This window comes from Paramormyrops kingsleyae, chromosome 7 (assembly GCF_048594095.1).
Source record: "Paramormyrops kingsleyae isolate MSU_618 chromosome 7, PKINGS_0.4, whole genome shotgun sequence".
In the NCBI taxonomy this organism is placed as follows: domain Eukaryota; kingdom Metazoa; phylum Chordata; class Actinopteri; order Osteoglossiformes; family Mormyridae; genus Paramormyrops; species Paramormyrops kingsleyae.
In genome coordinates, this window is record NC_132803.1 from 35378079 (window position 1) to 35405934 (window position 27856).

The following is a 27856-nucleotide window of genomic DNA, read 5'->3' on the forward strand; positions in this document are numbered from 1 at the left end:
CTGTCTACTCGCAACCTTTCCAGTAATGTACAGTTTATGTGCTAGTTTTGATGCATGACATCTCTACACTCCGAAGTAACTACCAAGATCATTGGAGTTGGGGTTCACTCTCGCTGCTGCTTGTGCTCAGAGAAGCGACTGTATTTTGGTTCCTGATGACTTGCTCCTGTTGGGGTCCTCTGTAAGCTTCCTTGACCTAACAGGCCTCTGGGATGAGGACCAGTCTGATGTTGTGCATTAGCAATGACAGATGCTATGCCCGTTCTTCACTGTATGTGCTTTTAACACACTGTAGTGCTGGTGAAGAGTGGTCATTTAAGTTTTTAGCAGTGTGCTGGGCCAAGATTTTGGCTCACCTGGCATAAACCGGTTAATAAGGTGACCCAGAAACCTTCAGTCAGCATGGCTTTGCAGAAGAGAGAAATTGTTGCCACAGTGACAAGAGGTTTCATTCTTGCCTGGCGACAGCGGACAATGAGTAACGACACGTCAGACCCCATCGATTTGAAGTTAGCTTTATTAACATCACGTAACATATCAGTTCAGACGATGCATAATGTGGTACTCTCCCGTTTCCTGCACATGCCACCCCAAGCTCCCTCAGCGTCCACACAAATTTAACGTCATTGCGGGAGCATGCAAACTGAAGTAGTAACTTAGGATCGTTTTCATTACGTCAGGGGATAAAATGGTATAAAAACGTACCGAGATTGGTGCAACTTTGTCAATGCAGATTTCACCTTAATCGTCATGTACTGATTTGAGCACAGTGCAAAACTGAAGTTTTAATCTTCAGGGGGTATCGCATATCTCCGGATGCAGTGAACAATTTGCATTCTCAGTCTTACTGTATATTTCAACATGAAATTAAATACTTGTATGTTGGGTAACAGAACCTTCAGGGGCACAGGGTAAAACCACCCATTCAAAGGTACAACTTTTAATTAAAATATACATCAATATCAGATATATTTATGGTCCTCCCATCCAACTTGCGCTTTCCCTAAAATAATATAGGAAGTAATATACAGAAATCTTTTCAAATCCACTTTGCCATGTGGAACAAAAGTGCGATTGTTAACCCTGCTGTTATATGCTACTTACAGCTACAGTGCAGATAGCAGACAGAAGAAGCACGTAGACTGCACATAGAAACACGTACAGGACCGCTCTGAGCGTTACCGGGGTGACATACAGAGGCGGGCCTTCTCTGTGGATGTGGGTGGGATCACGTTAGGTGACGGTGTGCGATGGCATTCTCGGAGCAGTAGTGTCACAGTGAAGTGCCGCCCCCCCGCCACGTCCTCCCAGTACTGCCGATGGTCTGGGGTTAAAAGAATGGATGTAGAGAGTGCGGCCATGTTGGTCCTGGTGCTGCCAGACCTGGTGACAGTAAAATGGTGACATGAACCTGCGGCACTTAAATTCATACATAGGGTATGTTTTTCATACAGGCAGCTCGGTGGCCTGGAGCTTCCAGGGTTGTGAGTTTGAATCCCGCTGTATGTGTGTTGTTTTGCATGTTCTTCCCATGTTTATGTTGCTTTCCTGTCATGGCCCAATTATATGCAGCTTAACTGAATCGTCACCTTAAATGGGTGCTTTCCCACTGTCGCCAAGAACCGAGCCCATACCCGAGTGTAGCCATGCTGACGTTGTCCTGCTAACTAGCAGGTGCCGAAAGCATGACCAAACCGAGCTGGATGAGTCACCACTCTGATTGGTTGAAATGCATGGCTTCAATTTAAAGAAGTAATACATCCAGCCATCCACCGTCCAACCTGCTTATCCTACTGGGTCGCGGGGGGGTCCGGAGCCCATCCCGGAAGCAATGGGCACGAGGCAGGGAACAACCCTGGACAGGGGGCCAGCCCATCGCAGAGAAGTAATACAGAACAGCTGAATAGAATGGATTTGTAATGCAAATTTACGCAAGCAAATGTAAACTCTGTTGCATTTGAGTCTAACATAACATGGCAATTCTCACAGATGTGCTAGAAAATTAGATTAGCACACATTAAATCTTGATGTACACCGTTTGAACAGTAAATAAGCACTTCATTTAACGTCACTGTTGCTCTCCAAACTCGGCAACACCTTTACCGTTTCCATTTTGTATGTGTCTTTGCCTTGTAATGAACTGACCTCCCCGCTGGGGGGGCGCATTATGGATCCTGGGACAGGCTCGAAGCTCAATGTGACCTTTTATTTAATTGGTTATGGAAGATGGATGGTATGTATGGTACAGGCTAAATGTGATATTCCATATGGCTACAGGTATCAGCCAGTATTTGCATTAAACCTGTTTCCATGCACACGGTCCTGGGATGAGTTAGCATTAGCTGTGGGCTGGGATGAGTTAGCACTAGATGTGGGCCAGAATGAATTAGTCTTAGCTGTGGCCCAGGATGAGTTAGCATTAGCTGCAGGGCGAGATGACTTAGTGTAAGCCACGGGCTGGGATGAGTTAACATGAGCTGCAGGCTAGAATTGATTAACGTTAACCATAAACTGGGATGAGTTAGCATTAGCCTAAGGCCCATTAACAGCTCAGGGGCACAGTTCCACACTTACCTTCATGGATCAAGACTGCTCCTCAGCACTGCCACTGAAGGATCGGCTCCGGATGTGGTTCCTCAGCTGCTCGATCAGCTCAGGGTTCTGCTGCTGGATCTGCTGAGCAAACTGCTGACCACTGAAAGCAATGGCACACTTTGCGTAAGCCCTATTCTGTCAAGGTCTCCGTGATCTGTAACTCCTGCCCCCCCTACTGTAGTACTCACGCTTCAATGAGGCTGGAAATGTCTGACATGCCACCCACCCCAGCAGCTGGCCCCCCCACCGCATTGGACATCATCCCTGACATGCTGTTCATGGAAAAGAATGACAGTCAGTAAAAGGCCCTTAGTCTCCCATGAAAATACAATCATCACACTTCAACATCACTAGACAAAAAGACAAAATTACACTATATGGACAAAAGTACTGGGACACCTGGCCATTTCACTTAAAGGAAATTTTATGACGTCCCATTCTAAATCCAATAGGAGTTAGTCGCCCCATTGCAGCTATAACCACTGCCACTCTTCTGGGAAAATGTTCAAGATTTTGCCCATTCATCCAGTAGAGCATTTGTGAGGTCAGGCACTGATATTGGACGGCTGCCAATCTCCAATCTAGTTCATCCCAAGGGTATTTGTTGGGGTTGAGGTCAGGGCTCTGTGTAGGCCAGTCAAGTTCTTCCACACCAAAATCACCTAACCATGTCTTTATGGACCTTACTTTGTGCACTGGGGCACAGTCATGATGGAGCAGAAAAGGGCCTTCCCCAAACCGTTCCAACAAAGTTGGATGCATAGAATTCTCAAGTAGAAGTCTCAGTATGCTGAAGCATTGAGAGTTACCTTCACTAGAACTAAGGGGCCTAGCCCAACCCCTGTAAAATAACCCCAAACCATTATCCCTCCTCCACCAAACTACATTTGGCACAATGCAGTCAGTCAGGTAATGTTCTCCTGGCATCTGCCAAACCCAGACTCGTCCATCAGACTGCCAGACAGAGAAGCATGATTCGCCACACCACAGAACACGTTTCCACTGCTCCAGAGTCCAGAGGCAGCATGCTTTACACCACTGCATCTGACACTTGCCATTGCGTTTGGTGATGTGAGGCTTGCATCTCAGCCATAGAAGCCTATTCCATGAAGCTCCGGGTGCACAGTTTTTGTGTTGGGGTTAATGCCAGAGGAAGTTCGGACATCTGCAGCTATTGAATGAACAGAGCTTTGGCGACTTTTATGTCAGCACTTGGTGATCCTGCTCTGTTACTTTATGTGGTTTGTCACTTAATGAGGCTGAGTTTTTGTTGTTCCTAAACGCTTCCACTTTGAAAGAACATGACCTACAGTTGACCATGGAATATCTAGCAGGGAAGAAATTTCATGAATTGAAAAGGTGGCATCCTATGACAGTACCAGACTTGAATTCACTGAGCTCTTTAGAACGACCCATTCTTTACAAATGTTGGTAGACGTGACTGTGTTTGATTTCATATACCTGTATCAATGGATCTGAATGAAACACCTGAATTCAATGATAAAGAGGTGTGTCCCAATACTTTTGTCCATATACTGTAGGTTAAAGCTACGAATGACTGCCGATGTGCGCAGACTCCCACAGCTTAACCAGAATCTGAATCAGGTTTATTGGCCAAGTGTGTGTGTGGCTCACACAAGGAATTTGTTAACAGCGTTTATTCCGCTTCGAGATGCGCAGTCGTGCTGCTAGAAGGCTGCATACTTACAGCTGCTGCACCTGCTGGTTCTGCATCACGCTGGCGGCCTAAAAACAAGGAGGGGAAATATCGGCTGGATAACATTCTGAGCCGGAACTGTGAATGAGCAACCAAAAAAACAGCGCAGGCTAACAAGACATGCAGCTACTTCAAACCAGACTGTCATGCATATTGTCCTGCTTGTGCAAAGCTTGCATTTCCAGCAGCACCCAAGAGAGGGGGATAACACCAGGCAAACCCGAGCGTTTCCTGTTAGCTTTTCTGACTGCCGCACCAGCTATTCCAGGCTGGATTCCACACTAGCTCAGCCAGTCAAAAGGTCAGTTTGGAGTGTATTCCTGAGCAAAACCATAAACAAAGTATGGTAACAAGGCATTTAGGAACAGGTGATTAGCCTGGCTGCCTGGGACTCACCATGCTGATAAAGGCAGGGTTATTGATGAGACTGGCCATGTCGAAACCCAGTCCAGTGGCAGTCTGGAGAGTCACATTAGAAATGCACAGATTATGCACCATCCCATGGTGGTATTTACCACCTGTACAATGATTCTATGTCACAGAGAAATGCTAATAAATGTGGACATTTGCTGGACCCGTTGACACATTACCCCCATCCCCCCTAAGAGTGCATTTTCAAGAATTTGATAATTTGATAATTTAATTGATAAATGAATACATTTTAAATGCATTAGTGGTACAGTTGCCCCCCCCCCCCCCACAACCATCAATCTTTTGACTACTTATCATGAAGGGGCCTTGAGTCTATCCTACACAGAGTAGGGCATGAGGTTGATGCCCATCCATCCCAGGACACATACACACAGGCTAAGGACAATTTAGAGATGCCTAATAGCTCGCTGCAAGTCTTTGGGCTGTTGGGCGCGGGGGCGGGAGACTCAAACAGAACCCCCCTTTGAGCCATGCTACCTCCCTGTCCATTTTGTGATGCATTTATTAATAGCTTCAATCCAGTCTCTTACATTGCAGTATCTGTGATTATATCCATAGTGCCCAAATCCCCCACTACTATGTAGGATTTCCTAACCCGCTGACACCAGACGGGGGTGATGTTTTAGGCCTCTGTGCCTATGATTGGAAGGTTTGAATCCTATGGTCAGCAAGGTAGCCACATCTCCATTGAACAAGGCCATTAACCCCAAAAAATGCTACAGAGAGCATGATAAATGACCTCAAGCTTGGCTCACACCTGTTCACACGTGAGTCTCTGTCTCAACGTGACACATGTGAAAACTGAAGCATTCCTCTGCACTGGTACAAATGGCAGCTAAAGCATCATTTCACGTGACGTCACCCCACTTACAGGGCTGGAGGCCTCCTTCTGCTTCTGCTCTGCGATCTTCAGGTTGGACTTGTAGGTGTCATTCTCCGGGTCCAGCATGAGAGCCTTCTTGAAGTATTCGATGGCTTCTGGGTACTTATGCTTGGCAGTCAGGGCCAGCCTGGAGCACCGAGAGGGTCACGCTGAAGCGTTTTTCACCCAGGCCCAGCCCACTCATCTGAATCACATTAATTAAACAATCCGCCAACGTTTAACTTATGTAACATTCAGTCTTCTTAGTGGGAGAAAACGAGAGGTCTTGGTTCGGCGCCATCCACTGGTGGGTGGATTTCTGCGGCGTTAATGTGTCTACAAGGCCACATAAATTGCTCTGATTTATTGTAGTGCCGTTCATTCACATGCTAATTCCCCTATCCTACACAGACAAGCTCCTTGTTAATCACGAGGCCTGTCCACACCTATCTCCCGGGGCTGGATTTGTTATTGATCTCATGAGATTTTTTTTGGCATCATTAGATAAATAAAAAAATGAAATCTATACAGTAGCTCTAGTCTGGGGGCAAGCAGCGGCACTTCTATGCTGCTGAATAGTAATTGTTCTATGAATTAGATTTTATATTTCCTATTACCTCTTACATCTCAGTAGCAGACAAGCACCCTGGTCATGGGGCTAAAATAAACTTGTCCAATTTTTGAAATGATTTAATTCATATAAACAAATTAATCACTGAGACGGCTGCCTGATATCATAAGTCTCCATTACTCTGGCTTTCCGGCCACCCGATAGTGACAGCTGTCTGGAAACCCGAGAGAACAGACTCTCCTGCCAAACTGAGGGTTCCCTTTCCAAAGCTGTCAAGTGCATTTTAACACAATGTCAAAAACCAAACGATGAGAAACTCATGCGCCGACTCAGCAAACCGTTGTGAGTCATCGCCTGTGTCAGGGCTTCCCGATGCCCAAATGGAAACAGGTAGAGCTAGGGACCGCTAATGCGTATGAGAATTGGACATTTTCACAAAGATTTTACGATATTTTACTGCAGACTGTTACTGCTCATGGAAGTCCCGGGCTGAAAACCTGCTTGTGCTCCTATGACTCAACGCAAAGGTTATGGGTTCAAATCCCAAGGAGCATATGTAAATTTAAACCCTTCTCTCTACAACTCGCTTTGGTAAACGTAAAATCCCTGCTGTAGATAATGGTACGGTCTTAATTTCAGCAATACCAACTAATGACGAAAAACAAGAGAAATGTGTCTGTTGCTAGGTTGAGTATTCAGAGTGGAAGTCATCCTTCCATTTGTCCATTTTCAGGAAGCCCTTATTCAGTCAGGCTTCTGCCTCCCCACCTTCCCAGAGTCAGGGGTGACTCACCCCATGCGTCCGTAGGCTTTGCTGTAGGCAGGGTCGATCCTAATTGCTCTCTCGCAATCAACAGTGGCCTCTGTGTAGTTTCCCAGCTTGCTGTGCGCGGCGGCCCTGCAGAGATTACAAAGCAGCGGCATGCATGAGGCCGCAAGGCCCCAGCGCATCAGCGGGCTCCAAGAGGGGCCCTCAGCTCCGCCGTTGCCGCACTCTCACACCTGTTACAGTAGTACACAGCATTCCTCAGGTCCAGGTCGATGGCCTTTGTGTAACATTCCACCGCCGAGGCGTAGTTCTCCTCCTTCATGTGGTTGTTTCCTAAAACGCATGGTCAAGTCAGCAAGACGCATGACACCTAGGGCATCACCGCTGGTCGCAACAGTAACAATGGTGTTCTCCTCACTGTAAACCTGACGTCTGTAAGGGAAGTCATGTGAATCTATTTCATCTTTTCATAAGTTGCTTCTTGATGGTTTATTCAAAATATTACTCTCAAAAAAACTGTCTTCAAGAACTGCAAATACCTTCATTTTTCAGTTGCTCTGCCCTCTCTGTGTCTTCTGGCGATGGAGAAATATCAGGTATGGACACATTGTCATTCTAAAAAGAATATAGAGTAATGACTGTACAGGCAGTCGCTACACTGAAGCTCATACATACAGTACACTGTGTATAATCGTGTATTTCAACACATACTGATGAAAATCAGGATGTGGCCACGTCAGCAAGCATGCTAGTGCTAAATGAAGGTTCACTGAGACACAGGCAGAGTTAAGGCTAAGCTAAGGCTCACTCAGACAGAGGCAGAGCTAAAGCTAAGGCTCACTCAGACAGAGGCAGAGCTAAAGCTAAGGCTCACTCAGACAGAGGCAGAGCTAAAGCTAAGGCTCACTCAGACAGAGGCAGAGCTAAAGCTAAGGCTCATTCAGACAGAGGCAGAGCTAAAGCTAAGGCTCACTCAGACAGAGGCAGAGCTAAAGCTAAGGCTCACTCAGACAGAGGCAGAGCTAAAGCTAAGGCTCACTCAGACAGAGGTAGAGCTAAGGTTAAACTATGGTAGATATAATCAGAAGCAAGGCAACATGAAATCAGTCCTCCACCATGTAGATGGAGTTGCTGAAGATCTCCGTGAGAGGCTGGGGCACTGCCAGGTTGCTGTCACTGGAGCTGATCTTGAACGTGGTCTCCAGGCACTGTATTGCAACTGAAGGAACATGGAACAGGACAGCTTTCTGAATCTGCCATCCAATCAATCTGTGTCCAGTAACAACAACTAAATGCAATATTGCTTGGCAAAACAAATGAAGACACATTAACATATTTTTTTGGAAGCCTACAATGTAAACAAAAATGGTGCTAATATTAAAATTCATATTGCTCAAGTTACACAAAGGTTCTGTTGATATATTATTCTGCTACTGAGCACCTCTTCCTTCACGAACAATAAAGCAACTTCTTAGTTTAAACCAGGTTCCAGCTGGATTTACCCTCAAGGCTCTCCTGCTCGTCCGAATTCAACGTCCCGCGGTGTGTCTGATCGCGGAGAAACTGCACGATGGAAAACGCCAGTCGCCTCTCCACTGACATCTTCAGCAGACTCCTGCCGCACAGACACAGGCCCACATGTGTGTGGACAAGCCGCCGGAATAACACTCAAAGGTCAATGTGAGATGGCGACTTACCTGAAATGGCACAGCAATGTCTGCTGAGAGGAGAACAGAGAGACAATTATACATGTCAAAGGACAAAACAGGATGTTGGTGTTTTCCAGATTCTGCAGCTAAACTCCTTTTGTCAGTTTGGTAAAATGGCATATACCTTATTAAAATAATAGATTCAGGTAATTTAATTACTAGCTAAAATGTTTAGTATATTTCTGTTATGACAGATATTGTACAGACAATTAGTATATTATTAAGTTGACATTTGTACTAGTAGTACGGATTGACCTCGTCAAATGAACATGACACTGAATATGTTTAGAACCACTGTAGGTTTAAATTAACCAACCATGATACAATATTCCTGTTATAGAAAAATTTACTAATTATCAGATTTTAACTATATAAACACATGCAAACTGAAACTTCAGCAGAAATGTCAGCAATGGTAGGTCAAACAAATGTAAATCTGCTCACAAATGAAGTACAATCATATCATAAAAAAGACCGTCTTTTTAAAACTTTAGCCATCTATCGATTCACCAGCACCCATGGCGTGATACTTTAGAGGGTCACTTGCAGAGCTCGCCCAAAGGCATCTGCAATGACGTCAGCCAGCCTCCCAGCCTAAAGCTGCCAACTCCGAGCTGCTCGGAACTTGGCCATAGGCCGGATAGTGTAATAAAGGGAGCTACTTCAACTCAACTTTGCGTATTCCATGCACTGCTTCAATGTATTTTGGTACTGTTTTTGCAGAACATTGGTGCTTATGGGTTTCAGCAAAGCAAGCAAACAAACAAACACATAGACGGGACAATGAAATGTCTTTAAACATTGTCACAAACAAATAAATTATAGAATTTTTTTCTTTTTGGGGTAATTGAGTTGATGGAATAACATTTTCTGTTAAGTCAACTGATTCTGTGAAGCTGCTCAACTACGTTCTTTTTCCTTTAAAGGAGGGGAAGTACTGCAGGCAAGGTTCTAAAGCGAATGGGAAAGAGTGCGGAACTTGCCTCTGATAATTAAATACCTCATTTTAACTTAAAAAGTTCTGCCTTAAATTTACCACAAGTTACTCCCCATATTCAATTCAATTCATTTTTATATAGCACCTTTCACAACAGAGTAGCCACAAGGGCATGAGGTTAGAGGATGAACATGAGGGTTTTAAAGTACAACCTGAGACACAAGTATTTGTTTGACTTGTTCTGAGTCTTTCCATGCCTTACACTCAACTCCTAATCAAGTACGCATCAGCAAACTAATGGGCAAAGAAAAGTCATCCCTAAAAGGGAAAATTCAGAGACTACAATCATTCCGATTCTATCTTTGTAAGCCGCCCCCCCCAGCACTTTTTTTTCTCTGATTTTATCCTCCATCCAAGGCAATAGATAGAAATAAAAAGAGATTCACTACGACACTTTCTGTCACATGGTTATTGTGCTGACTGCACAAACTAAGTGTTCCAGAGTGGTGCTGAAAGCCAGGACTGGAGTGAGGCTGGAGTGTCTCCAATGAGGTTCCAGCAGAGGAGAGGACGGTCCTTACCACATAAGGATATCGAAGCCATAAGGCTTCGTGCACCATGATCAAGCACCCCTTTCCTTACATGCAGTACTTGCTGGATGTCACAGTGGACACTGTGGAACAAGCCAGACAAGAAGCTCCCCTTCGTTAGCCCTACACACTTTGTTGAGGTTCTGCTAGCGGAGAACCACAGTGCTTGTTCTAGTACAGGGAGAAGGCCAGGGCCCATCTAGGGCCAGGTTTGCTGTCTCCCCCCCCCCCCAAATATTTCAAAAACTAAATAAATAGCGAGTGAGTCAGATGATCGTAGCTGGCTAGCTGGTTAGCAAAACATGCTGCTTCAGCATCTCCTAAATTAGGAATGCCTTTATTTAATATTTAGTGTAGTGACTGTATGGTAACATATGTATGGTTTGAATGGTGGTAAAAACCACCACTGCATTTTGATAAGAAGCCCCCCCCCCCTTAGCTACAGTTGGGGGGAGGGTGGATATAATGACCCTTCTTTTTCCCTTTGGAAACTTCCCCTTAGAGCAGTCATGGGACGGCACCCTCCATCATGCAATCAACCAGGTAATAAAACTAGACTGGCAGTGTCTAAAAAATGAATAACCATCCCTCTCTTTGCAACAGTTCTGTTCCCTCCCAGCTCCCTGCCAGACATTCCACATTGATGCTCAACAAAAACATGGCCTGTCTGGGGGTCCCCGAGGGCCGGTTCGAGAAACACTGCATTAACTTGCCATATGTGTCATTATTCATTAGGGGTGAGTATTGGCAAGGACCTCACGATACATGACTCGCGATACGATTAAATCACGATATATATTGTGATGCTATACATATTGCGATATATTGCAATATTCTACAGTTCACTGAAAAAAAAATAAAATAGAGCTGAAATGCAAGTTGCTGTGTATGATCTGGGTGTTCTTAATGAATCACATTACATTAATAATTCAGCCAAAACAACATAACTCAATTGAATTCTAACTACACTGTCTTTGCATTTTAACACACTGAACTAGTGGACACCAAAAACATTAAGATAAAGTGCATAAGAATGAAAATAAGAAATTAAAGTGCCCAGTCAGTTATCTTAGGCTGGTGTGTTGCTTGTAGAGGACTGAGCATATTAACTGTTCTTATAATGAAAATAAAACAGTAAGATTAGAGCTGGGCGGTATGACCAAAAATTTATATCACGGTATTTTTCAAAGTTATATCAGTTTCACAGTATACGACTGTATTTTTATAAAAAGTATGACTGGGCGTTTACCTCATTTTACAAGATTTTATAGAACACATTTTTGTTTTTGCATTGTTCCCACATTAACTATATTACTTTATTAGCCATTGCGCCTATCCGCTACCTTAATGATAACATCAGGCTAACATGTTTGCTGGCTAACTGCTTATAGATAAATGGCTAATGTTAAGGTGTGCGCCGGCCAAGTTAACATTTTTGATAAGTGTTTAATAGCTCAGTGTTGCTGGAACGCGAGCTTTACTGACCTCGCGAAATTTCTTATAAAGACCGGGATGTCGGTCTTTAAGATGCTTCACCAGGTTCAACGTGCTACTTGACTTCGTCGCCACATCTTTGTAGCACTGTTTGCTTAGAGGCTTATTGACATCCTTAGCCTTTCCATGCTCCTCTGCACAATAATTCCAAATGGCACATTTTTATTTTATTTTTTTAATAAAGCAGCTTGCGAAGTGCCTTCAACTGCAGAATATGCCATGATCGGCCAACTCCGTATGTGTATGTTAACCAGCGCGAGCGCGTTCAGCGGTTATTGAGGCAGGGAGGGGCTGCGCAAGTGTGTGCGTGCGTACACGCGCGCGCCTACGTTGTAGTGGTGCTGTGTGAAGTATGGCGAATGAGGCGAAAACTGTACTGCTGGTATCAATAATGGTGAAAATGAGTATCTAATCAGATACTTATTTTTAATATCGATTAGTATCTGAGAATCAATTTTTTTTGATAACTCCAGTGTCAGCTATATCTTGCGTTTCTGATCTTTCACTGCACATTTTTAGCGGTGCAGAAGTGAAAAAGGTCCCATTTTCAACAAAACATGGGAAATCAGTTGTCAATCCTCATTAATGTGGTGCGAGGTGATTGTAACGTAAGATTCAGAGGCTCCAGCAATCGCACGTAAGTGCTACCTCCGTAATGTTTTCGCGTTGGGATCACATTAGCGTGGCTTCAGCGTGTCTGGTTGTATTTTGCATGATACTCCCCCTCGGAAATATTGGAATCAATATAGTATATCATGAAAGGAAATATCGGGATATATTGATGTATCGATTTTTTTTTGCACATCCCTATTATTCATCAACAGCATTCCAGCGATTTCTAGTTAATCGCACGCCCATTGCAACAGAGACATAGTGCTCCCCCCTTATAATGAAGATAACCTTTAACCGTCAACTTCGACTGGATCTCTTCAAGGTTATTAGACCAGAGTCTGCAAGGGCGTCTATTTGTGTTTGTCATTGTCACTCACACCCAACCAGAAACCAAGCTCAACATTTCAGCTTAAACTATTGCAGACACCCTTTCTTATACATTAATTTTCAAACTGTATCTGAAAAGCACAATTTTACACATTAAAAACTGTATAATATTTATATATAGTGTATAAAAGTATCTGCATCAGTGTTTTCTACCTACAGACCAGGTCTGACAAAAAGATGAGGAAAATACCCTCTAAATATTTTGACGCTGGCTGTTTCAGAACCTATCATCCAATCATATTCTTCCTCCATGATGCTTAGCAACATAGATCAGTTGAGTTGAGTTCAGTACACCAGAAGCTGGTCTATGCATATTCCCTTCCTTTCAGTCACATGGATCTGAGACTCGTGATCAGATTCTGGCAATACAGGCTGCTAGAACACAGGAGTAAAACTGATGCATTATCTGACATCCTGTATTGATGAGCTGCTGGATTGATTAGGTAGAATTTGCTTTTAAGGTAATTAGCAGATTATCTTATCTCCAAATCCAAAAAAGAGGTACTTTCCACTCTGTTTGCATCACACCAGTCTTTCCACTCTCCCTTCCAGTTGACGTGAGGCTACGGCCACACCGCAGTGTTCGATGGACTCCCCTGACCTCATTACGGCCATGATGTGGCTTATCTCAGTGATGCTAATTCAGTAATGATTGACTGTACCATTTCCTATATCTGAGAGCTTTTCCTGAAACTGCTGCCATGAGCTAACCGCAGAAAGTGGATTACTGGGTGGGGTGAAGCTCAAAATCCGGGGTTCGTTCTGGGCGACTCGCAGGCAAATCTTAGATCAGTACGAGAGCAGCAATTGCTGACAGGCCCCATAAGTAGGTGAGATCATTTCTATTGCTGGCCAGTTACTACTGGAGATTCAGGATTTTGTAATCCCTGACTATCTCCCCTGCTGTTCTCAAACTGAAGAGGGAGAGGAGGGAGTCATACAGTAGAGAATCTATTCAATTCTTCATCAGTAATCTGAATACAACCCCAATGTGTTAAAGAAGCAGTCCTCACCTGCTTGCAGTATGAAACTTAACGGATTTTGCTTGTACACCATGCTCACACATCAGATTCATATGACTTTAAGGCCCATTGAAGACCATGTATTCAACAGTCGGCTATTAAATACTCTTGTTGAATAGTGTTGTGCATTTGCACATTTTGTTCATGCCCTATAGTCAGTGCTTGTCTATGAGCTATTTTCATTTATTGTAAATTCATTTATCAATGGGCCTCAACTACACAAAAAAGCTGTGACAGATTATTTTTCAACATGTCATTTCAGAGAATGTGGAACCCCAAGCTTTCTAAATGCAAAACCAGCCCCGACGGTCCAAATCATCATTTTTCAAAATTCAAATACATCATGGACCAGATAGACAACTAATTCACATGAATGCATATGGAAGGGTTAACGTACATTAAATTCATGATAGATATTGATCTCAAGCACCAAATTTACCTCTCTTGTGCTATTCACAAACTGAACAGTATCAAATGTTAAGGGTACCGCTGCTGTTATCCGACTTAACGTTATACAATTGATACTTTTACAAAAAGTACTATAACTATGTAATACAGTAATAACTATAACTACAGTAAACCATAATAATAAACTATACACGTCACAAAATAGAAATCTATATAAAACATCGAGAAGACTTCATGATCGAATTAAATCTGCGTTTTTGTTACAGATGAATCTCCTGTCACAGTTGACATGAGGAATTGTGTGAGGAAAGAGACGGTTTGCAATGATGCTTGGAGAACCAGTGATATTGACACGCACCTCGCTGGTGCCCAGTTAAACAACACCCCCCCCCCCCCCCCCACCCCCCATGATCCATGATGTCATCTCGGCAAAAATCACTAAAGCTTAAAAAAGAGGATCCACGCCAAATGCAATTGTTACAATAAACGCGTACAATCTTCCTCTGCACATGCACGGTAATGCGAAGCACGCACATTCACGTAACTCGCATTAAAGGTGTCCGTAACGATTCTCGGCTACTACCTAGTCTTGCACAGTCCACCCAAGCATGGCCGTAAGTCTTTCACGCCGATGGTAAAAACATGCTCGAAAACGAACTTTACCTGTCATTCTCCGATCCTCCAAGCATCATTTCGTATGTCGGCTATGCATTTGCGCCTAAGGATGCTCTTACCGCCCCCACCTGAGAAAAACCTCCAGCGGTCCCAACGACGCAGTCATGCGAGCTCTTGCAGACCCAGCTCCCCGCGCATGCGCACTACCGCAGGAAGTGGATCGGCTGGATACTCGGCCGCGGCTGTCAAGTCGAGCGCGGGCGCGGACTGGGATTCTGCGGCGCGCGCATGTTCCTTGTGCGGCATGCATCGTTTTCGCTGTATACTTCACTGTCGAGCCGTTTGCAGGTATTTTTACGGATGTGTTTCACTGCGCGCTTTTTCCCATGTGATCTGTGTCCGATGCCATATATGTGAGTGAAGTACTAAAATTAACCAGCGAAATGAAACATGCCTGACGGTGTTTACAGACATCTTTCATAAAACTAGGTAACTGTGGGAGCACGCCAAATGAAACTAACTTCAGTGCTGCTTTTTTTTTTTTTAAAGCATTGGATAGATTGACACTTGCTTGCAACTGATAGGTCTTTACAAACATACTCATTAAAACGGCTATAAAATTTCATAGTGATCAAATTATATCAAGTATATCAAAAAACCTCTTTTGATAGTTGCACACTCATGGAAAAAACAGCTGTGTAGTTTGGGGGGCGGGGGCAGTGTACAGTTGATAAGGCTTCAGTAGGTTGAGTTTCAAGACTCCGGCTATAACCTTGAAGAATTTAATTCTTGTTTATGCAAGAAATAAATATGTGTTCGAAATGTGAGGTAAGAACCATTACACTAATCGATTTGTGGGTTTTGAATGATTTACCAAAAAAGGAATGATAGAATAAATAAATTATGAATAATAAGCGCAGTTAATTTTAAAGTTTAAATTATGCTGCTTGGTTAATCTGCATGTCTTACATAGATTTCAAAATGCTTCTTTTGTGAACTTTAATTGCTAAACATGGATTCTTTCAAAACGTGAAACACGGTCTCTACTGCTTGTCAGTGCCAACTGAAATAGATACAGTTCCCTGTCAGGCCTCGTTAATCTCGCGAATTATGTAACATACAAACACCGATAAGAGGAGCTCTAAATAATGCCTAGAAACTGTGGATTCGTACGTACGTCTTATTATGTATAGCCACAGTTGCATGTTTTAAGTTATTTTTAATAACCTAAATATAAATATGGAATCCAAATTCACTGGTGCCATGCCAAGTTTTCTGTTTTTGTGATTATTTAAATATGTTCCATGTAATATATCTGATACAATACATTGGAAATCAATTACTAAGTATTCCATTTAAGATATTCTTTAGCATCGAACAGCTAAAAAACACATAGATTATGCATATTAAACCTACATTAAAGCTGATGTTCACCATTCCAGTATTTTTTCATACTGTATAATACCTATCCAGTGAAAGTTTGATTAAAGCAGGGTCGCCCTTACTGGGGAGAATTTCAAAAATGTATAGATTATCAGCATTGTAAATGCCACTGATTTAAAATTAATTTATATCTATGCATAAAGTAGCAGCACATGTTTGTTAGTTTTCTAAGCTTTTCCCAGCAGGCGTTTCAGCCATCAATCTGGTGTAGCCATGCCGCTGGATTACGGCACGGAGGATGTGTCATCCGTGACAGGGCCCTGTCAATGCCAGCAGTCAGAAAGCTGCTGGGCGGCCATCTTAGAGGCTCTCGCTTCTGCTTAAAGGGGGATTGTGTCAGTAGGCTGCTGTCAGGTGGAGCACAGTGTTCCACACACCTCATTGAGCTACCTTAGCATGCTGTTTTATATTTAGTGATCAAGGATAAGTGGCTAGAGAATTTATATTCAGTTGTAAGGTCATAATGGATATCGATCTCGATGGCATGTTGTGAAGTGCACCACAGGCTGTAAACGAGTGAGTTTACAAGATTAGTGTTTGCATAGATTGTAGTGCTTCTTAGGAGTCACATTTCACAGGCATTTTGCTTAATACTTTACTGGCACATTGCTGGAGTGCTCAGAATATCTCCTCACACTCGAATTCTCACCCGTAATAGAGGCGGCTATGAATCACTGTCCTTATACCCGATTCGAATTTCAGAGGCTTTCCTGCTAGACCGCAATTGAGGATGACCCTTCAGGACAGGCCTGTGGCGTCCGTTCCGGATCGCTTCCTGTCTACTCATGGGCAGAATGAACTGCGGTGGGACCTTATGCCTGACCAGATTAAATGCAAAACAGACAAGCTGATCCAGAAAATCACACAGATGTATGACAACGTGGGTGCACTGGACCCAGATGAGGTGTCTTTCGAAAATACCTTAAAGGCCTTGGCTGATGCCAAGATGGAATATGCAGGTAAGTGATACTTTATCAGTCCCCATGGAGAAATTCACTCTCACCTCTTTGCCAACCCCATCTTCTTCTTCATGAGACACATACTGTACAGGTGAGAGCAAGCTTTGGAGTGACAGTTCAGGGTCATCCAGCATGCAACGTCCCTGGAGCTGGGGGTTAAGGCCCTTGATCAAGGGCCCACAGACATGTGACTATTCTGCCAAGGCCAGGGCTCAGATTGGCACCCTTACAATCAGAGGCTTAGCCCGCTGAGCCACATGCCACCCTTATATAGATCATGTAATTGAGAAGATGTTTCTACTTGCCATTTGTGCCTTTTTGCATATCCTATCCCATAGTTCTTTGAGACATACACCCACATAGAGGTGAGACTAAAGCTTAGAGTAAGAGCACAGGTTTAGCCATTTACCCAGTGCCTCTGAACCATTTTGGGGGGGCTTAACCCACTGAGCCAAACACCACCTCCCAAGGAAGCCAGCGAGTCAGTAATACCAGCCCAGTGCTTGCCATGCTTCGATGTCACCATCCTGTTTTATACCCACGATGCTTTGCAGCTTTCAGGCACATCCTGGATTTCCCCCAGTATGTCTCGCCGTGCCGGGAAGTGCGTCACGCCAGCACGGAGGCAGACAGGAAGCTGTCTGACTTTGACGTGGAGCTGAGCATGAGGGAGGACATCTTCCAGAGGGTCCTCGCTTTGCAGGTATGGGGGTGGGGGGGGGGGGGGGGTGGCAGTTTCATTTGACGTCTATTAAGTCGCCATTACGTTATAAGGCTTCATTTTGCACTTCAGCTCATGCATTCATTGCATTATTAATTTGACAAATCCCATTCAAAATGAGTGGTAGATCAACTGGTATCCCAGTCCCCCAAGTAACATCAAGTAACTACTGTAATAATCACTCTGCAAGCTGCTTGCTTACTGTAATAATTACAAAGGCAGCTTGAGAAGGGCCAGTTATGTAAGCAGTACAATGAAGTTACTGTTCTGTGGTCTGCTGTGTCCTCTGTCTGCTTACAGGCTACCAGCCATTGATTTCACTGAACAATAGAGTAAACACTGCTTTTGTATTGCGTCGTTAAGGGGGGGAAAAAACTCGCATTTTTAATTTCAGAAACTTAAATGTTTAAAATGTTAAAAGCTTTTCCGGGCCTGAATTTACAGTGAATTTGCGTTGGTGGTCTTTAGCTTGTATTGTCATGTAATGCAATACAGCATTTAGAAAATTTACAGGCACTGCTTCTCCCCCATTTCCTCTGCTGCCTGCACTTCTGGATCCTTTAGTGCAGCCCCCTTTTATTGAACAACACACCGTAATTTCGAGTGCTTTCCAGGGTATTTACTGCCCTTATAATTGAGTTGTCATCAGGGGCATGTCTCTGCTTCGCTGAGAGGGCACAGATAAAGCCTTCAGTGTCACTCTGGGACCCTCAGGCAGTTTGGGTGGCTTCTGCGGCCACGGGGCCGGAACATTAAGCTGGCAGGCATTAAGCTTGGACAGCTATCCGGGGGCTTGCAACGTGACACATTCACGATTTACCCCACGCAATTTTATAATGAATCCTTTCACATGCTGTTACACTTAAGAGAATGGTGATATATATCTGAAAAACTTTAGTAAACAGCTTCGATCTGTTTCAACAGAGGCATTTAGATGCTGGCTTTTATGCTCTCAATCACTTTGGGTAGCAGAGATCTGAAAGGGGAAGCTGGGATTGGCGAGGGCTCCGTTCCTCATGTGAGTCGATTGATGCAAAGTGCTTGTGTCAGGCCACGGACTCTCACGCCTCCTGGCGCGTCTTCCGTAGAGTAAGCAGCCTGATCTGAAATCCGAGGCCAAGAGATTCATGGAGAGGCTTGTCCGGCTGGGGAGGCGAAACGGACTGCATCTCTCCAAGGATGTGCAGGAGGTACCGTGAGATGGCCCGTCTGTGCTAAGCGGTGCGTGACATAATTGGCTGGGATTGTCTAGCGTCTCTAAATTTCCACAAACGTTCGGTAATCTTCTGCCGGCTTGTGCGTCTAGCATCAGTAACCGCTAATCAGTGAGACACCAATCCAGACTCTATCCTGGAAAAAGTAGGGCATTTAGGAGGCTCCAATCCAAAGCCCTCACACACTAAGGATTGTGGGAGAACAGGGAGAACATCCAAACCATACTAAGGCTGAGCTGGGCTGGAGCTGATGTGATACTAGTATACTCAGATCTCTTTGCCATCACATAGTTTATAATAACAAAAAATTCAGACTAGCATTCTTAAAAACCATCCAGTGCTCTTTGTGGACATTTCAATCAATCAATCAGTAAATCAGTTTTATTTTATATAATAAATTTCCACAATATTACATTGACTCAAAGAGCTTTACATTGCCCCTGCTCAAAGCCCCCAGTGAGCAAGCCAATGGCAAGGAAAAACTCCCTAGTAGGAACCAGACTCAAAGGGGGAGCCCATCCTCCAAGGGCCAGCAGAGGAAGTTAAATGAGCAGGATGGCATTTCCTTGTATCATTCAGGAGATTAAATCCACCCTCAAGCTGATCAGCAAGCTTTGCATAGATTTCAACAAGAACCTGAACGAGGACGACACTCACCTGCTCTTCACCGTGGACGAGCTAGGTAGGCATGTGAGCGTTCGTGTGGCGGTAAGAGCGGTGTGACCTCGTCATGGCCGATGCCACCTTTCCCTCGGTAAGGCGGCATGGCGGACAGCTACATGAAGGGCCTGGAGCGCATCGAGGACGGTCGCTTCAGGGTGACGCTGAAGTACCCCCATTACTTCCCGCTCATGAAGAGGTGCCACGTCCAGGAGACCCGGCGGAGGATGGAGACCGCCTTCCACAGCCGCTGTAAAGAGGTGCGCTGGCGGCCTGCTGGGACGCGGCATGTTTCATCGCATACGTTTTGGGAACGCAGTGAACGTCTTACGCCACAAACAGCAGTGCAATACAATGTGCAATATAAGGGATCAGATAAAGTAATGTGATGTGGGATTAGGAAGCTATACAGGATGTGCAAATTAACCATGACAAAATAGTGTTCAGAAAGTGAAGAGAGTACAGTGTATGGCTCAGTGGGTCGGGTACCTGTGATTGGAAGGTCAACACCCCAGGGTTGGCAGAGTGATGTCACTATTGGGCTCTTGAGTAAGGTCCTTAACCCCAGATTGCTCCAGAAGCAGGGTGACCCTCCTTTCTGCTGAATCAGGGGTGGGGAAGCTGTTCCACAGAGGGCCGGTGTGGGTGCAGGTTTTTAGGATGACCTCTCAATCAGCCACACCCACACTGGCTCTCCATGGGTCAGATTCCCCATCCCTGAGCTAAATAAATAAAAATGTACATTAATGATGCTTTATTTCCACTGGTGCACTGGAATGCTTATTTTTACATAGTGGGATATGTAAAAATAAGCATTCCAGTGCACCAGTGGAAATTGCTCTTCTTTTTTAAGACATACAGTCACATACAGCTGAGAGTGAAGCTTGGGGTCTGAGCACAGACGTCCCTGGAGAATTTTACGGGGGGTGAAGGGCCTTACTTAAGGGTGCAATGGCCATGTGTCTTTTCTGGCAAGGACAGGATTTTGGAACCCACGGGATTGGAACCCTCTGAGACACACACACACCAAAGGTTCAGATCTGCTGGCATGTGCTGAGTAATCAGGCTTTCGCTCTCGTTTGCTGTGCAGGTGAACACAGCCATCTTGGAGCAGCTGATCCCTCTGCGGGCCAGAGTGGCGAGGTTGCTGGGCTTCAGCTCACATGCCAACTACGTGCTCGCGGTGAACATGGCCCAGAATAGTGCCACCGTCGCCCGCTTTCTTGGTACGTTCCCCGGAACCAGATCCACTGGGGCGCGGGGGATGGTGCCGGGCTGAGATTAACCCCTCAGAAATGGCCAGGATGGTGGGTAACCCCAGCACCCGGTGGAGCGGAATCTTGGCTGTCAGGGTCACACTGCAACCACCACGATGAATTTTAAGCACCGGATTTGCATGCATTTTCGGATAAATCAGTGGAAACCAGGTCTTAGCTTCTTATCGGCAAATCAGATCAACAGTTAACAAGAGAACCCCTAAAGGTTCAGCTTTTCATCAGAGATTGGAGGTTTTCTGCTGAAATGAGGAACGAGGCAGCTTTCCCAGGAAGGTCAGGCCTCCTTCATGTGTGTTATGAACATGTCAGTGAACAACTGAGAGATTTTCCCCAAGCTCTGACCGTGATGGTTTCATGACCTGAATCCACATTATCAAGAACTTCTTTACATGAGGATGATGAACATGGGAAGATAGGTAATAATTGAACTAACTTAAAATATATAACCCACACTATACACAGAAACCATTTGGAAGTCAACTGTTGTAATACTGTGTTGTTCATATTACAAAATCACGTTTCCAGAGGTGGAAGTTCAGGTTCAGAAAGTACAGATCCAGACCAAGATTTCATTTCAACCAACCAGCTGTGCATAAAGACTCACATTAACAGAGTACTCAACTGGTTGCTAGAAACAATATCTTGGTCTGGATTTTTACTTTCGGAATTTTCTACCTCTGCACATTTTCCCCTCCATGTTTATTCAAACAATCAGTCGATACCGTATGGTTCTGTTTCAAATGTAGAGAATATAAATAAAGCAAAATAAAAATTCATGGCATTTCTGGTGGCAAAAAGGGTATAAAAGACATTAATCGCTGATTGCAGACTGCAGACACCATGCTTATTATATTTATTGCCGGTGACTGCGGGGAAGTGTTTTCTTCTTTTTTTGCAAGAGGTGGCTTCTGATAGCTCAGCAGCCAAGGTACCCAGGGTGGGGTAGGCAGCAAATCCACAAACCACCCTGCCGCTCTCGAGCAACTCATTGTGGTCGCAGCTGCGGTCGCAATTACAGCCGGAAAGGCATCCTGCGTCCTGGGAGCGTGTCGGCGCTGCTCTCCGTTTTCGCGTTCGCCTTCACCCGGCGGCTCAGTGGCATTCAGAAAAGGGCTCCGACTTCACGGGCCACGCTTTCTGACTGCGTTTTCTCCCCACCGGGGGACATTTATTGAAATGCGCCGAGGAATCTCCTTCGCAATGACATGCCTCAAAAGCCGCTGTGGGTTAGACTCAGCCGGCATATCAATGTTCCTGAAATGCAGAGCTGAGCACAGAAATGTGTACCTGCATGTCCAGTCAGCTCAAGTGGGCCTTATTGTCTTTCCATTCGTAAACAGGTAGATAGCAGCACAAAATAATGTTCCCCAGGGCCATGGTGTAACATACAGACAGTGGGTGACAAAGGGAGGGTTTTCACAGGACGTAAAGTGCACAAAACACAAGACAGTGTGAAACGGGGGCTGGACACAAGGGTTTATGTATGTAGTGCAAGGTACACTGCCCGGCCAAAAAAAAAAGTTGCCATTTGAATTTTTATTGGACCGCCTTTAGCTTTGATTATGGTGCACATTTGTCATGGCATTGTTTCCACAAGCTTATGCAACATCTCACCCTTTATTTTCATCCAGATTTGCATTAATTTCTCACCGAGATCCTGTATTGACAAGTGAGTTGAAACACTCCATAAAGCCTCCGTCAGGAGATCCCAAAGACCTTCAGTGAGGTTAAGGTCACAACTCTGTGGTGACCAAGTCATATGTGAAAATGATTCCTCATGCTCCTTGAACCATTCTTTAACAGTTCGAACCCAATGAATCTTGGCATTATTGTCCTGGAATATGCCCATGCCAACAGGGAAGAAAAAAATCCATTGATGATGGTTGGAGGTGTAACCTGGCCATTCAGTAGATTCAGGTACTCAGCTGATTTTACTTCATTGCTGCATAACGTTGCTGAGCTGTAATAATGATCCAGTCATTGGCTCTTAAGAATTTGCTGATATAAATTCAAATGGGAACTTTTTTTTTGCCCGGGCAGTGTATATATGAACTATAAAAAATACAGCAGCGGTATCATGGGGTGGAATAAACAGATTGAAAAAAAAGATATGTTAAATTGATCTTTGCCAGTGAGGCGGGGTATTCTCAGGAATGGGTGAGGGTACTGGGGCCGACAAGTTACTTAGTCTCCTGACAGTTTCAGGGGAAGAAGCTGTTGCTGATTCTGCCATAAGTGACACAGATGTAGATAGGTGTACTGTCCAAACAAGTCAGACAGAACAGGGAAACATCTCAAAACAACCCTATATGTTGTGTGTTGCCTGATCTTCTGATGTTTGGGCCTTTGTGTGAATATACAGTATATATGAAGATTATCAAAGCTGACTGGTAGCTTTTGTAGAGAAGGCAATGGCTCCCGCATGCAGAGGTCTGTGTCCTGTGTGACAGATGAATTCCACGCGGCGCTGAAACTGGCAGGCAAGCAGGAGCTGCGCTACATCCTGGAGCTGAAGAGGCGGGAGTGCGAGGAGATGGGCCGGACGTTCGATGGGCAGATCCATGCCTGGGACATGCCCTACTACATGAACCAGGTGGAGCAGGTCAAGTTCGCTGTAGACAAGGACAAGCTGATTGAGTACTTCCCTCTGGAGATGGTGACACAGGGGCTCCTGAGCATCTACCAGGACCTGCTGGGCCTCACCTTTTGGCAGGTGCCCAATGCCCACGTATGGCATGACACAGTCAGCCTGTACTCCGTGCAGGACACCGCCTCCGGGGAAGAGATAGGACAGTTCTACTTGGACCTGCATCCCAGGTACTGTGCCGAGAACGACGTCTTTTGATGTCGCTCTTTATAAGTCCGATAACACGTATGAAAGTAAACTTGCATAATATATGGGAACATTGACTATCTACCGGAGGCAGTCAACTGAATGGGACACTCTTTGATGTTACACATCCCATTTTGGCTCCTACAATTGGTGTGAAAGCAAAATGATTACATATAGGAGGGATGTCTCCCACGTTAACCTCGCCTGTTATCATTTTGGGGGGAATATTTAATGAATTGCAGTAATAAATAATGTGCCGTGCTAAAATTTGAGCCTGCATAAATAAAGTATACGCATGACCTTTACGTTGCTCTGCCTTGTGCTCTGCACTGCCTGGACCCAGCTCCAGGCCCCCCCAGTGACCCTGTACCGGATAAGCACTTGGAAGATGGCCAGATGGACGTGACCTTTAACAGAAAACTGATTCATGGCATGTCGGGTTCACACGCACAGTGATGAGCCGGACTGGGCCGGATTCAGACTGGCGCCCATGGTGCTTTCTTCCAGGGAGGGGAAGTACGGGCACGCAGCCTGCTTTGGGCTGCAGCCGGGCGGCTTGGGCCCCGACGGACGGCGCAGGCGGCCGGTGGCAGCCATGGTGGCCAACTTCACAAAGCCCATGGCCAGCTGGCCCTCGCTGCTGCAGCACCACGAAGTGGAGACCTTCTTTCACGAGTTTGGCCACGTCATGCATGAGATCTGCTCCAGGGTACGCCCTTCCAGCACTCTCCTGAGATACAATCAGCACTGCATTTTCTCAATTACACCAAATCTCAGGCTACTGAAGCCAACCCACCCAAGCAGTTGAATGGTTCCATCTTCCTGCCATAACAAGGTTCAGACTGTAATTCAGGGCCCTAGGCAACCTAGCCTGCAGTCTGGTAGGAGGCTTCACAGCACTCTGACTAGCAGATTCAAGAACAGCTTGTTTCCCAAGTCATTCGAATTTCCAACATCCACATTTCCCATAAGTCATAACCGCAGCACATGCGTGTTATAGATCTGCACTTTATCAGTAACTGATTATATATCGGTCTGTTTTTCCACTGTATTTAGACTTTCATAACCAAGTGAGACTGAACAACTTGGCATTTCAGTGCACCTCAGTCTTGTAGCCTCATAGTTGCTGGCAACGTAATGTAGTAGTTTAAGCAGTAATGGATTTGCAGCCTGAATGGCTATCCAACATACGTTACTTTAGAAGGACGCATGAAGACCGTACAAATAAAAATCTGCGCATTTGTTCTCCTCAGACGGACTATGTGGAGTTCAGTGGGACGCTTGTTGAGACGGACTTTGTGGAGGTACCTTCCCAGATGCTGGAGAACTGGGTGTGGGAGAAAGAGCCCCTGCAGAGAATGACCCAACACTACAAGGACGGCAGCCCCATCCCAGACAGCCTGTTAGACAAACTCATCGCCTCCCGCGTGGCCAACATGGGTCAGCTTCCTTTACCCGCAGATAGTAAATCACCGGAGGAACTTCATCTTTTGAATGCAAAGAACACTGCATCTACCAGGCGCTAGAGTGTCTTCATTTGACATTTTAATTGTCAGAATTGCATTGATCTGGAAGGTTTATTTGCTGTGTGACCTTTATCCCGCGATCTCGTTTAGGGCTCATGAATCTGCGTCAGGTGGTCCTCAGCAAAGTGGACCAGGCTCTCCACACGAAGCCTAGTGCTGACACGGCAGAAGAATTCGCCAGGCACTGCAGAGACATCCTGGGGATTCCAGCAACTCCAGGTACATCTGAGCAGGAGGTGGTCCCTTCCCGTACAGGCATATGATGACAATGAGTACTTCTCTTTTCAGGCACAAACATGACTGCCAGCTTTAGTCATTTGGCTGGGGGTTATGATGGGCAGTACTACAGCTACCTGTGGAGTGAGGTCTTCTCCATGGACATCTTTTTCAGCCGCTTCAAGAAGGAAGGAGTCATGAATCCAAAGGTACATCCTACCAGGGATTCTGTACATCTTATCTTCCATACAGCATTACCAAAATCATCACACGAGCCTGTGTTTGAACGTTGACTGCCTGCACATTTTCAGGTAGGGATGGAATATAGGAAGGTGATCCTGGAAGCTGGCGGCTCAGTTGACGGTGCTGACATGCTGAAGGCTTTCCTGGGCCGTGAGCCTAGTCAGGAAGCCTTCTTCCAGTGCAAGGGTCTGCCCCAGCTGGGGGAATCAGGCTGAGCTGGCCACGCAGCACTCGTGTTGCTCTGTGGCTGACGGTGAGTGTGACTACACTCCTGCCAGGCTTACAGCAGGATCAAATAATGCTAAATGTACAATGTATCATTAAAATACACAAATGCCAGCCAGCTATTCTCATATGCACACTAAGGACAAGTTGAGGTCACCAATCACGTGAACAGCATGAGCCACACTGCTGCTGTATAAATCATGCTTTTCATATATAGAGAGGGCAGTGTCACATCTGTAGGGTTGGGGGTTCAAATCCCACCTCTGTTCTGTGAATATGTGGTGTTCGTCCTGCCTTCTTGCATGGGTCTCTTCTTGCAGCCCAAAGACATAATAAGGCTAAATGGCATCTCTAAATTGCCCATAGTGTGTGAAAGTGTATGTGTATGTATGTGTCCTGTAATGGACTGGCATCCCATGCAGGGTGTACCCCAGTCATGAGCCCAGTGCTGCGTGGGATCCAGACCTGTTGTGACCTTGACCAGGGTGAGCAGTTAGAAGATGCACGGATATAAATACCGGGATGAATCCTACCTAAATCCACAGTATATTGTCTTGTTTTGAGGTCTGTACCCACAGCTTAGCTTAATCATTCAGGTTTGGGGGTGGGGACGGGTGCTGAACCATGATGCACTGAAAGCTCTACCCCCCTGTACTTTAGTGAAATCTCCCTGGGCTCTGGTCACATGTTGACAGAAAAATACCTCAAATACATGCTGCCACTGCAGCCAGTGATATACTGTTATTTAAGGATCAAAAGTGCTTCCTGTTCTGTTACTGATATTATTTGGTTTTATTCATTTAGAATTTGGTATACATTTCCAAAATTAAATATATAATCAGCACCCTTCCAATAGTAAATATATACACAATTGGACTGGGAAAATGCAATATGAATGTACGTAAGCCTAATTTTATGGTGGTTTTTATATTTGATAATTGTGTGTTCTGCACGATTTTCCTTGTCACTTGTCCACCAGGGGGAGACACACGTCCATGAAGTAGGGAAGGCTTTCTAAAGCGTTTTTGAAGCTACCATTGATTATAAGTAAATAAATAGTGGAACTTGATTTTTTATTATTATTATTATTTTCATCTTGAATAAGATTGAGCTATGCACTATCCAGCCGAGAGTAGGTGTTCTTTTTTCCAGATAAATGTGAAATCAGAGTTCATGCAAGTTTTAAAGGTTGCCACTTTTTTGCAAATAAAAACTATTCAATGTAGTTGCATGTTGATTCAGCATAATATTGCAAGTTACGATTTTGGAAGATGGTATTATCCAATAAAGTTGATTGTCTAGTAATCTGGGAAGTTGAGGTATATCCATTCATTCCAAATATTAATATTTAGTTTTCCCGTATTATGCGATAATTATGTATAAAAACAACAGCTGTAACCACCCAAATAGTGTAGTATAGCGTAGAAATAGAAGCAAGTTTTGCGCAAGGCAAAGTAATGCACTTGTGCCCTATGCTGCTGGGTACGGGCTCTGGGCTCCTGTAACCCCGAATGGGGTAAGTCGTTGGAAGATTAATGGATAAGCACACTTGAAACCATACAAATAATATATACAAAGGCTATTCTGCATAAATGCCACGCTCCTTCACAATGTGGTCGAATCATACAAATACAACAGAGGACAAAATGGCTGTCATAGGCATCAGATAAGTGTGGTGTAAGAGGGAGTGATGGTTTCATTTGGGGAGCCGTGTATCAAAATTACAAGTCATCATAGTTAAATCATTCATGGGCTTACAACAGTACAATGACTGAGGTCAACGGAAGATAGTTCAGTTAGTTTGTGTATACACACCGGG

General features: G+C 44.8%; 2 protein-coding genes across 13 annotated transcripts; one reads left to right on the plus strand and one right to left on the minus strand.

The window, feature by feature from the left end:
• Positions 1 to 499: 499 nt before the first annotated feature.
• On the minus strand, positions 500 to 14956 carry sgtb (small glutamine rich tetratricopeptide repeat co-chaperone beta). 7 transcript variants are annotated; one of them, XM_023796374.2, is made up of 13 exons: positions 14849 to 14956; positions 8644 to 8666; positions 8449 to 8561; positions 8062 to 8165; positions 7486 to 7561; positions 7180 to 7279; positions 6971 to 7075; positions 5616 to 5754; positions 4709 to 4771; positions 4304 to 4341; positions 2784 to 2867; positions 2575 to 2695; positions 500 to 1383 (listed from the first exon to the last, which is right to left on the minus strand). In XM_023796374.2, exons 3-12 carry the CDS (start codon positions 8546 to 8548, stop codon positions 2584 to 2586), a joined length of 921 nt encoding a protein of 306 aa, XP_023652142.1. In that variant the 5' UTR covers positions 8549 to 8561; positions 8644 to 8666; positions 14849 to 14956; the 3' UTR covers positions 500 to 1383; positions 2575 to 2583. The 7 variants fall into 7 exon arrangements, with proteins under 7 accessions (XP_023652142.1, XP_023652165.1, XP_023652157.1 ...); XM_023796397.2 differs by having other exon boundaries at positions 14840 to 14952; XM_023796389.2 differs by having other exon boundaries at positions 8644 to 8663; positions 14840 to 14950.
• Positions 14935 to 27342, plus strand: nln (neurolysin (metallopeptidase M3 family)). Of its 6 annotated transcripts, none has more exons than XM_072714866.1 (14): positions 14935 to 15068; positions 16866 to 17122; positions 17677 to 17825; positions 18932 to 19033; positions 19637 to 19739; positions 19817 to 19977; positions 20808 to 20943; positions 23445 to 23811; positions 24281 to 24536; positions 25081 to 25291; positions 25444 to 25572; positions 25642 to 25778; positions 25881 to 26065; positions 26460 to 27342. In XM_072714866.1, the coding sequence occupies exons 1-13, from the start codon at positions 15025 to 15027 to the stop codon at positions 26025 to 26027; spliced, it is 2199 nt and encodes a 732-aa protein (XP_072570967.1). In that variant the 5' UTR covers positions 14935 to 15024; the 3' UTR covers positions 26028 to 26065; positions 26460 to 27342. The 6 variants fall into 6 exon arrangements, with proteins under 6 accessions (XP_072570967.1, XP_023652096.2, XP_023652105.2 ...); XM_023796328.2 differs by having other exon boundaries at positions 25081 to 25267; XM_023796337.2 differs by having other exon boundaries at positions 24335 to 24536.
• The last annotated feature ends 514 nt before the right edge of the window (positions 27343 to 27856 follow it).

What these genes read in the sequence shown, in the direction of transcription:
- nln (XM_072714866.1), top strand. Translation starts at nt 15,025, where the DNA reads ATGCATCGTTTTCGCTGTATACTTCACTGTCGAGCCGTTTGCAG. An exon ending in CTTCACCGTGGACGAGCTAG is followed by an intron (nt 19,740 to 19,816) that starts GTAGGCATGTGA and finishes TCCCTCGGTAAG; the next exon opens with GCGGCATGGCGGACAGCTAC. An exon ending in TGCATGAGATCTGCTCCAGG is followed by an intron (nt 24,537 to 25,080) that starts GTACGCCCTTCC and finishes TGTTCTCCTCAG; the next exon opens with ACGGACTATGTGGAGTTCAG.
- sgtb (XM_023796374.2), bottom strand. Translation starts at nt 8,548, where the DNA reads ATGTCAGTGGAGAGGCGACTGGCGTTTTCCATCGTGCAGTTTCTCCGC. An exon ending in GCTGTGTACTACTGTAACAG is followed by an intron (nt 7,076 to 7,179) that starts GTGTGAGAGTGC and finishes TAATCTCTGCAG; the next exon opens with GGCCGCCGCGCACAGCAAGC. An exon ending in AAAGCCTACGGACGCATGGG is followed by an intron (nt 5,755 to 6,970) that starts GTGAGTCACCCC and finishes TCGGTGCTCCAG; the next exon opens with GCTGGCCCTGACTGCCAAGC.